Here is an 11578-nt window from a genome sequence, read left to right as displayed (position 1 = left end):
AAAAGGAGGTGTTTTGAATACTGATTTAACCTTTCTTGGTTATAACCTTTTTCGGCAGACAGATCTTCCAAAGCAGGAGTTGGCAATCCTTTACCAAGGATCACCTTCAGGCTCATTGTTCCAACCAAGCCTGTCCCCAAACAATTTGACTTGCTGGTTTTAAGTATTAAACTTTCAAATAGCTCTTTGTTGACTGTGGCTGGGTCGCTATCGTCCTTCCATCATCAGCAGCCTGCTACCCTAAGCTCTCTCCTTAGGCCCCTTACACTAAGTCTGAATTTGGTCCTGCTAGGCTGACTTAAACTCGGGAATGCTTAACCACCTGACAAGTCCTAAAGCAATGGACTCCCTAAATCTTTTCTCAGATTGATTACCAATCCCACAAGGGTATGACTTCCAAAACACCCAGCAAAAGGCTACTCTTCGATGTTACCTCACTAATAATACTACAGGCATCAGTCTGTGTTTTCTGTAAGGACCTTAGTGATCCACTGTTTTACAGCCTAGTTCCAATGGCTGCTCAGGTGGAAACGCACCTGTCCTGACTCATAGACGTTGCTAAAAAACTTTAATGAGCAAGCCTTCCTTCAGTCTGACCTGGCCTCTGTAAAAATGGTAAACGGAATCAGCTTATCCCCTCTTGTCAAAGATGCTTGGACCTTCTTTTTTGCATATTTTCTGTCGAGTTTATTTAACAAACACCCCCCCATAAAAGAAATCGAAATTCAAAAAAAGGGTTCCAAGCCCCTTGGTTCGACCGTCACTCTTGCAGAGAAGCTATTACTCCACCTCAAGGAATTTGCATTTGGCAACAAGGTCGGCACACGCATACTCGGCTGACTGGTCTCGTTCAAGGCACATATGCAAAATAACGGTGCACTGCCAGGGCTATCCGGAGGCCAAAGGTTAGTTACTTTTAAGGAGCAGTTCTCTCTCTGGTGGGGGTCCTAACCCCAATAATCTCTCTGTGAAACGTTAAAGTACCTGGAGAATAAACCTCCCTCTTCCACAGCTGCCCATGTCCCTTAAAGTTTGATTGATTGGTTGTTCTGACGCAAGAAGGCACATGGCTGAGCTCTTTAATCACCACTTCATTTAAGTCAAGATTCCTATATTCGACTCCATCGCCAAGTCTAGTCTCTCTCTGGGAGGTCCCATTGCTTATTTAAAGGCGCGGGAGATCAAGCTGATCCTAACTGTTCATAGTTCCCTAGTTTATTTTGCGCTGTTATCCAAAAGTGTTGGGAAAAAACTTGTCCAATAATCAAACTGACTGGATCTGTCACTGCAACCTTAAGGTCGTCAATGATGTCACCCATTGCCCTTTGATTCCTACAACAATGTTGTCACCTGCCTATTTATTATTGACTTTGGCCCAACAGATTTTTGATACGGGTAGACCATTCCCATTCTGTGGGCCGGCTAAGAGAGTATTTGGTCGTCTATGACGGGTCTTGGCTCTGGGTTTGCCTAACTACCTCTCTCAAAGCGTGGACAGTGTAACTAAAGTCAGCAAAATTCTGCTGTTCTCAGCCAACTGCTCCTGTCACATCAAGGGACAACGCTACCACCAAGGCTTTGATTCCTAGGCCCCACCACTCTTCTCAAATTTGCTATATCAACAACATCAGCTTCAGGCAGTAAAAAGCGCTCACATCCATTTATATGCAGATGAACAGTTTCTCTATCACTCAGCTGGCCCCTCCCCGAGATTTTGTGTTACAATACTCTACAACAAAGCCTTCTTTGTGGTCCAACAAGCTTTCTCTTACCCTTACCTTGTTCTGAACCACCTCCTAATAAACACAAGGTAGGTGGTTTGGTAAGAGACATGCCCCTCTCCCCACAGGTGTGATTACTACCTCTGAGGGGTTTAGAGCTTGAGGTAGTCACATCATACAAGTACTTGGGAGCAGGCTAGATGGTACACTGTCCCTTCTCTCAAAGCACATATCAAAGCTGCAGGCTAAAGTTAAATTTTCAGACTTGGTACCTCTATCATAGATCGCTCCTCTTTTCACCCCAGCTGCCAAACAAACCCGAATTCAGGGATGACCATACCCTACCCTATGCTAAGATTACGAGACATAAGTTATAGATCGGCAGGTAAGGGTGCTCTGCGAGCCGGCTAATGTTTCCTTTACCAATTCGGCACATCAGAATTTTCCACCCAATGCTCCTTTATAGGACACAATACTTGCACTTCTATACTCCTCTGTAAACTGGATCATCTCGTGCTATACCGTCGTTCAAAGTCCCACTGGTTGATGCTTATTTATAAAACCCTCTTAGCCTCACTGCCCCCCTATCTGGAGATATCTACTGCAGCCCCATCTCCTATACAACCACCCGTTTCGCCAGTCACATTCTGTTTAAAGATCCCAAAAGCACACAAAATACCCTGGGTCACTCATCTTTTCATTTTCGCTGCAGCTAGCGACTGGAACGAGCTGCAACAAACACTCAAACTGGAACAGTTTTTATCTCAAATCTTCTTCATTCAAAGACTCACGTGGACACTCTTAATGACAGTTGTGGCTGCTTGCGTGAAATGTATTTTTGTCTAGTACCTTCTTGCCTGTTGTTCTTGCTGGCCCAATAATGTTGTACCATGTTTTGTCACTTGCTACCATGTTGTGTTGCACCATGTTGTCTGTCATGTAGGTTGCTACGTTACCATTGCTGTGGTTGTCATTGTTGCTGCCTTGCTATAGTTGTTGTCTAGGTCTCGTCTTATTGTAGTGTTTGCTGTCTCTCTTGTCGGGACTGTTGCGTCGTCCTATATTTATATATATATTTTTGTATTTTTTACAGCAGCCCTGTCCCCGGCAGGAGGCCTTTTGCCTTTGGTACGGCCCGTCATTTGTAAAATAATAATATGATTTCTTACTTGACTTGGCCTATGTTAAATAAAGGTTAAAAAAATAAAGTATAGTCCAAGTCTATTTGTTGACATTATGGCATAAATCGTGCCTGTTGATTTTGCATACAGTATTTCACCTGCTGATTCTAAAAGACATTCCTATTGGTTTAGATCAGGGGCTTGAGCGCGTAATTGTCATGTACAGCATCACTTTTTTAGATTAGCTGGTTGTTTCAATGGGTCATATTAGCAATATGAGTTGCAATATTATTCTTTTTCTTAATCTTGCAGTTTAACATTCACTGCGCACATACCCAGCTATACAGACCTCCGGGGGCGGGGGGGGGGAGAAACGAGGGTGAAAGGGAGGGATGAAGAAGAGAGGGGAACAAAGTGGCAAAGAAGATTAAAGTAGGGAAGGCAGAGAAGTTGAAGAAGCAAGAGAGAGAAATAGGGAGAGGGGAAGAGGAGAGAGAGCACCATTAGTGGAAACAGGCCATCTCCTATCTGTCCATCAAGGATTCGAGTGCAGCACAAGAGAGAGCAGCAAGCCTAAGCCGGTTCGTGCTTTGTGTCAGGGGAAAGGTCTCAATGGCAGAAGAGATCAACTGGAACAGCGCACATGAGAGAGATTAAGATTGAACGGACCACTAATTCTAAACAAAAACCACTCCAGTCAAATATGGCACCCTATTTCTCCCTATATAGTGCACTTACTTTTAACCAGTGCCATTGAGGTAGTGAAACTTCATTAGGGAAAGTAGTGTGCCCATTTTGGAAGCACTCCTGGACTACTCCAGTGTTTTTAAAAAGCACGACTGACAGACTGTAAGTGCCACTCAAGCTGCCTCTCCAGGGGGAACACTTTGGTCCTGGGATCAGCTCGTTACAGGACAAAGGCACTCTGCCTTCAACTAGGAATCCTTAGGGAGGAGATTCACCCTTGGTCCCGGATCAGCTCTTACAGGACAAACCACTCTGCTCATCCAATTTAAGATCCTGGAGGGCTGATGCTGCACTACTGTCTGGCTTAGGGGTTTTAATAGGGATAGGATTTGTCTTTCGCCAAATAATACACTCTAATTGAATTAGACATTTTATGAGAATAAATACTAAAATTGATAAACAAACACTGTAGAATAAATAATAATAAATAATACAAACTTTTGAACTCAGTGCATTGTGGGAGCATGTTGATGACTACAATGTAGGTATTTATCTGATTTGATACTTACTAGTACAACATATTTACATATTATTAAAGTGGAAAGAATATGCAATGCATTCATTTTGAATAATTCTAACCAGGAATGCTTGCACAAAAAGTCCCAGAGATGCTCTCATTCCACTGTTTCCTCTGGCAAGCAGTGGGAAATAAGGAGAAAGGGGAGACAGAAAAAGAGAGAGCGGAGTATGAGGAGAAAAAGAGGAGCGCCAGACGCGGAATAAAGATGAAGAAGGAAAGGAGGTGAAAAATAAATATAAACTCACAAGAAGAAAACCCAGAGTACATTACAGGACAAGAAAAAATAACAACCCACCAAGAAACAAATTATACACAACATTCATTGTACAATTAACACAAACACAATTCCCACACACCCTCAAACACAATCCCACATTACACTATTACCAAACTATACAATATTTAATCAGAGGAAAGTATTAAAAGAGAGAGGAGAGAAAAGGCTGCTTCCCAACATGTCCTGGTCTCTGAAGTGTACGCTTGTGCCTTTCCTCGGCGCATTTGACAAAGCATTGGATTTGTGGATTGGCAAATTGAAAAGCATTGGATTGGCTCTAAGACAGAAGGTTTCCAACCATATGTTTGAGGCAATACCAATTCTTTATTCTTTTTTAAATTCCATGAGGGGAGTGTTACAACGTCTGCACCACTTCAGGGAGATTCAGAGCTGAGAGATATTTGGATGCAGTAAGAGACGTAAGGAGCGCCAAGCTCCAACTTTAAACGCTCTTCCTGACCTTACTGCACTTTAGCATTTGTCAAACAGAGGTCAATAGTGGCAGTTGTTATAAAATAAACCACACTCTCAAAGTACAGAGCTACAGCAGACACCACCTCCTGGGCCAACAGAAACAAGCGAGAAGCGCCAGAAGGAGGAGGAGGAGGGGAAGAAGGGGAGGTTTTAAAGCAACTATATCCACTTTAAAAGCGGACAGGGCCGGCAGCCATTTTGTGGCGCCTTTTGGAGGATGTCTTTTTTTTTCCTGTTTTAGAGTGTGGAATGAAGCTTCTATTATTAATATTACAGTTGCTATCCAGCGGCGTGGCGCTCAACACACTAACCACAACCCCACTAACACCAGTCCAGCTAGTCCCCATTCAATGACCGTGACGAGCTACTACCGTTCACTTTACCGTAAGCACTGCACGTAGCAGTGTGGTTGTCTGTCTGTCTTTGATGGTTGTCCGTTAGTCGGTCCTGTTGTAAAGTCTGTCTCGTCGGTGTCATCGTCTGACTGATGTTTGCTTTGTATCAAGTCCTGTCTGGCCAGTCTGTCTTGCCACTTCTGTCTTCTGTTCCTGTGTGTAACACTGTATGTGTGGAGGGGTGCGCTATACACCTGCCCAGTGCCGGTAAGCGCCGTTCATTTCAAAGTGTGTACAGGATCTAGACTAAGACTATACACTCTTGATCTAGCCTGGCCTTAGTTGCTCTCCCACTAAAAGACTGAAGCACACCTTAAAAAAGCACTAGACCAGTTGAACAGTGTTCAGCACAGCCAAATGCATCCCCCACTCCAGCCCACTAACATTCATAGATCTACTGCTTTGTATAGACTACGATAGTTGTCAGCTTGAGTCAATCCACTCGTATAGGGACATTTGTGGTGGGTTGGGGATTAGGGAGCAGGCATAAGATCTGATCAGAGTCAGTCTTGGTTTAGGGTTGTAAAAGGAGAATGGAGAGGACTGACTCTGGACTAGCACATAGGGCCTGGGCACCCCCCTGGTACTGTGATGAAACAATGTTTTGGTCCCTCAGAGTGGAGGGCAATTCCAGAAAAGAGAGAGAAGTAACCAGCTTTCACTTCAAGAAAATGAATCCAGTACACCACCAGTGGCCTTTACTCTGCTACCAGTTGTATATCGACAAACATGTTCCACACTGATTTGTTCAATCATCTGGATTTAAATAAGTCACTGTTTTTTCTCTCGATATTCTCCAATATTGTCTATGGATTATACAGTATCTTGGATTTGTGTATTGTTTTGTGTGACTGTTGTACACTGCTAAACATGGCAGTTGTACTGGTGATCTCTGAGTAAGGCGAGAAGGAGACACCAGAGTAAAGAGCCACAGGAGTGAGAAGAGGACACGGCAACACAAAACAAAAAACACAAACAAAACGAAGGGAGCCAAAAGGGAAAAACACAGGACACACCACGGCAGGACAGACGGACGGACGGAGGGAGGGACAGAGACTGGGGAGAGGACAGCGACAGACAGACAGACAAGTGTAACGCAGAGCAACAAGAGCCGACATACAAACGCATGACACGACACAACCTGAGGAGGGAGACAACAACAAGACACGTCAGAAGACATGGCCCCCCCTCACAACCCCACCCTCCCTCCCATGGTGGTCCTCACACACATACACACAAACACACACACACATTGCAGAGAACAGAGGGCTAGCATTGCAGCCGACATACACACACATACACGCAAACGCACTTGCACGCACACAGCGCTAAACCGATGGACAGAGGGACATCCACAGCCAAACCACAGGTACCGTAGGCTCATTCACACCCACACACTCCCGATCAGGCAATCGTTGAGTTATGTTGGTAGCGTTGCGTAGTTGGCTTAATTGGTCAAATGGCGTCATTAGAAGGGCTCAGTTATGGTGTGTAACAGGAGCTCATAAGACGGGGAGTCGAGGGGTAGGCTACAAGTACATTGGTGGTGTGTGTTGTGTGTGTGTGGAGGAGTAGAGTTCTGAGAGGGTGAATTTGAATGGAGGCCTGGGCTGAGATTGCAGACGAGGTCTCTGGGAAGGAGGGAGGAAGGATGGAGGGAGGGAAGAGATGAGGAGGGGGAGGTGGGGTGGTCCATCATATCGCTCACATCACGTTACATAACGCCATTTAGCCTCCCATTGCACAATTAAGCGCCGGCTCCTCCTCTCTCATCCTCTTCTTCTCCCTCTATTGGATCCAATGAGTCATGTAGGTCTAATCGGGCCCATTCGCTCAGGGCACATTCTCTCACCCCTCAGTGGAAAACGGTTTTGGCGTTTTGTGGTGGTGAGAGAGAGAGAGAAGAGAAGGTTGAGTAAGAGAGAGAGAAGAGAAGAGAGAGAGAGAGATGGAGAGTGGGGAGAGAGAGAGACAGAGAGGACTACACTGGCCTGCAGGAACTGAGAGGGGGTTTGGGGTCATCCGGAGGGGCAAAAAGGAGGTTAAAGGTTGTGGTCTGTCTGTGTGTATAATGTAAGGTTAAGTGCAGAAGTTGAAACTGAATGAAATTGACCAAAAGCTAAGCCATAGTTGGGGTTGAACTGTGTTAAATGTGGGGAGACGTAACACATACATTCCAAACATACGTTGATGTACAGTGCCCTCCTGAATGATTGTCCACCCTCGGTTAAATATGAAGAAAAAAGGCTGTGAAAAAATGTCATTGTTGTTTATCAGCTTTGATTTTACACTCAAAATATCATATGAATCTGACCTGTAATTGAGTAAAAAAAAAATAAAAATAAAATAATAAAATTCATCAAGAAATAATTATTTTATTCAAAAACATGTGTGTCACAATTATTGGCACCCTAGAAATTCTTAGGAACAAAATCTAATTAATGTACTGTATATTCCGATTAAGATATGACTTTTAAAGTTCATCTGACTCTTTGGGAACTCTTAAGTGGTCCATCCATGACTTCCTATTTCACTGGGATATAAATATGAGGCGACACACAAGCTAAACTCCCTTAGTCATCCATCAACATCGGGAAAGGCCAGAGAACACACAAATGAAAATGACTTTAAAAAAATTTAAAATTAAGTTGTTGACCTTCACAAATCTGCAATGGCTATAAAATGATAGCTACAACCCTGATAATACACATTTCCACTATTAGGGCAATAATTAAGAAATGTAAAGCAACTGGAGCAGTGATAATCCTGCTTGGAGAAGAGGACGCAAGTTTATTTTGACCCCACACCAGAGTGAGAGGGATGGTTCAAGAGGCCAAAAAAATCTCCAAGGATCACAGTTGGAGAATTGCGAAATTGGTTACATCTTGGGGTCACCCAACACTCCAGAACTACAATTAGACGCCACCTCTATGCCAACAAGTTATTTGGAAGGGTCGCCGCCTTGCTGTCACCAAACCACAAACGTAAGCGCCTGGAGTTTTGCTATATGTCATTGGAACTTTGATTGGAACTAGGTTTTTGGTCTGATGAGCACTAAAATACAGCTTTTTGGCAAACAAACACCAGATGGTGGTGTTTGGTGTAAAAAGAGCCATGTCCTACAGAAAATAACCTAATCCCCATTGTGAAGTACGGTGGTGGATCTGTGATGTTGCTGGGGATGTTTACTTCCAAAAGGCCCTGGGAACCTTGTTAGGATACATGGCATCATGGACTCCATCAAGCACAGAATATTTTCGGCCAAAACCTGTCTGCCTCTACCAGGAGGCTAAAACTGGGTCATCCGGGCAGGACAACGATCCAAAGCATACCTCTGAATCCATACTAAAATGGTTCACTGACCCATCGAATCAAGCTTTTGCAAACGGCCATCCCAGTCCCCTGACCTAAACCCATTGAAACCTGTGGGGTGAGCTGAAGAGGAGAAGCCCACAAGCGAGACCATGGACTCTGAAGGATCTGGAGAGTTTCTGTATGGAGGAATGGTCTCAAATTCCTTCCTATGTGTTTTCCCAAACTCATCAAACATTATAGGATACGACTCAAAGCTGTTATCTTGGCAAAGGGAAAGGGGGCACAAAGGACTAAATGCAGGGGAGCCAATAATTGTGACATGCACTGGTTTAGAATTAAAATATTTATTTATTGTATGACCGTTTTTGTTTTTCTTTGAAAATGTTTAACTCAATTAAAGTTCGATTCATATGATATTTTTGACGTGGGAAGTTACAAGCTGCATAAACAGGCAATTACATTTTTCACTGCCTTTTTAAGTGACCATAATTCAAGGGGCCTGTATGCGAGCACACGCACCCTGCGCTCACGAACAACCACTCTCGCAAACACACGATAGCACGCGCAACGCACCCTTCACGCATCCCACGCGGCCTGCACCGACGATCTCACGCACACAAACGCCCGACGCACACCCGAGCACGAAACACACATACACACATACATTTACCTTCCCACCCTACACTTAGCACCATAATCTACCATGAAAATGCTGGAACCAAACCTTAAAACTTTACTAGGAACAAGCCAATTAACTGTCATGCATTCTTACAACATTACAAACCTTTTAAGAGTGTGTGGTTGTGGGGGCAGCAGGGGGGGCGGGGGGGGGGGGGGGGGCATGTTACTTCATCGTGATATTGTGTGTTGCTTTGCTGTGGTTTGCACAACGCTTGCCATGTTACTGTCTTACTGTCGCTCGTGTTTGCTCATTGTGCTTTCAACCAAAAACTTCTGTATTGTTGTCTTTTGTGTTACCTCTGAATTCGCTATGTTGGCTTTTATCCAGGAGGACCGAAGGCCTGACTATCGCATTGACGGGCTCTCCTGCTTGTAGCAGGGCGGGACCCTCCCGGCTTGAACCACTCCTCTTCCCTGAGGGGGATGCCGAGGCTGGCCGCTGCAGCGTCTTGGTGTTTGTTGGAGTGGGGGTTTGTTAGAGGCAGCTAAGTACTTTTGGGGATCGGGGCACGTCAGGGCAGGTCCGGGCAGGGGGGTAGTTTTTAGGTTGAGGTTGAGTGGCGCCGCGGTTCAAAAATGGCAAGGTGGAAGGGGTTGGATTTGTTGTCGAGGTCCTAGAAACAATGGGATTGTAGGTGAAAGAGAAAGCACGTGTGAGTGGCTACAAGGTAAATAAAAAAGATGTCCAGTGAGAAAGCATAGACAGAAATGGAGGGCCAAAAAAGGCAGAGGGAGAGAATAAGTGATGGGTGGCACGATAGCAACGCAAGACAGGGGTGGAGAGAGGAAGAGACAAAGAGGATAACAAAGCATGACCAATTAAATGAGAGCCCAGAAATGAGAGCCAACAATAACAGATAGTATAGATAGGAAGATAGATAGATAGATAGATAGATAATAAGATAGATAGATAGATAGATTAGATAGATAGATATTAGATAGATAGATTAGTGCATAATAGATAGATAGATAGATAGAATAGATAGATAGATAAGATAGAGTCAGATAGATAGATTAGATAGATAGATAGACTAGATAGATAGATAGATGATACTACATGACCAAAAAGTATGCCTGGACACCTACTCTGAACTAATCATACCGAACATTTATAGGGCATTAATAATGAGTTGGTCCCTATTTTTCTGCGTAACGGCCTTCTAATCTATCTATCTATCTATCTATCTATCTATCTATCTATCTATCTATCTATCTATCTATCTATCTATCTATCTATCTATCTATCTATCTATCTATCTGTATTGTGGCTCTCATTCTGGCTCTCATTTATTGGTCATGCTTTGTTCCTCTTTGTCTCTCTCTCCTCTCCACACCCTGTCTGCTTGCTATCGCTCCACCCATCCATTCATCCTCCTCTCCCCTCTGCCCCTGCCCTCCATTTCTCCATGCTTTCTCACTGGACATCTTTTTTATTTACCTTGTACCACTCACCTGCTTCTTCTTTCACCTGACATCCCCATTGTTCTACCTCCAACAATCCAACCCCTTCCACCTGCCATTTTTGAACCGCCACCTCAACCTCAACCTAAAACTAACCCCCCGTCCGGCCTGCCCCTAACGTCCCCGATCCCAAATACACTCCTCTACAAACCCCACTCCAACAAACACCAGACGCTGCAGCGGCCAGCCCGGCATCCCCCCCAGGAGAGGAGTGGTTCAAGCCGGAGGGGCCTCTGCTACAGCAGGACCTCAATGCAAACTCAGCCTCCTCCTGGATCAAACCATAGCGAATCAGAGGTAACACAAAAGACACATACAGAAGTTTGGTTGAAAGCACAATGAGCAAACACACAGTAAGACAGTAACATGGCAAGCGTGTGCAAACCACAGCAAAGCACACACACACATGAAGTAACATAACAGCTTTGAGTCGTATCCTATAATGTTTGATGAGTTGGGAAAACACATAGGAAGGAATTTGAGACCATTCCTCCATACAGAAACTCTCCAGATCCTTCAKAGTCCATGGTCCTCGCTTGTGGGCTCTCCTCTTCAGCTCACCCCACAGGTTTTCAATGGGGTTTAGGTCAGGGGACTGGGATGGCCGTTGCAAAAGCTTGATTCGATGGTCAGTGAACCATTTTAGTATGGATTCAGAGGTATGCTTTGGATCGTTGTCCTGCCCGGATGACCCAGTTTTAGCCTCCTGGTAGAGGCAGACAGGTTTTGGCCGAAAATATTCTGGTGCTTGATGGAGTCCATGATGCCATGTATCCTAACAAGGTTCCCAGGGCCTTTGGAAGTAAAACATCCCCACAACATCACAGATCCACCACCRTACTTCACAATGGGGATTAGGTTATTTT

The 11578-nt window shown here is 44.5% G+C and overlaps 1 protein-coding gene across 1 annotated transcript in view; it reads left to right on the top strand.

Moving 5' to 3' along the window:
* Positions 1-11073, top strand: part of LOC111971439 (voltage-gated potassium channel KCNC1) — a 103884-nt gene extending 92811 nt beyond the window's left edge. The window contains exon 4 of the mRNA XM_023998215.2: positions 10884-11073. Within this exon, the coding sequence (XP_023853983.1) occupies positions 10884-10999 (116 nt within the window). The 3' untranslated portion in view covers positions 11000-11073. The remainder of the gene's footprint in view (positions 1-10883) is intronic.
* The last annotated feature ends 505 nt before the right edge of the window (positions 11074-11578 follow it).

Source organism: Salvelinus sp. IW2-2015, linkage group LG13, assembly GCF_002910315.2.
Source record: "Salvelinus sp. IW2-2015 linkage group LG13, ASM291031v2, whole genome shotgun sequence".
Classification (NCBI taxonomy): Eukaryota; Metazoa; Chordata; class Actinopteri; order Salmoniformes; family Salmonidae; genus Salvelinus; species Salvelinus sp. IW2-2015.
This window is presented reverse-complemented; position numbering and strand designations above follow the sequence as displayed.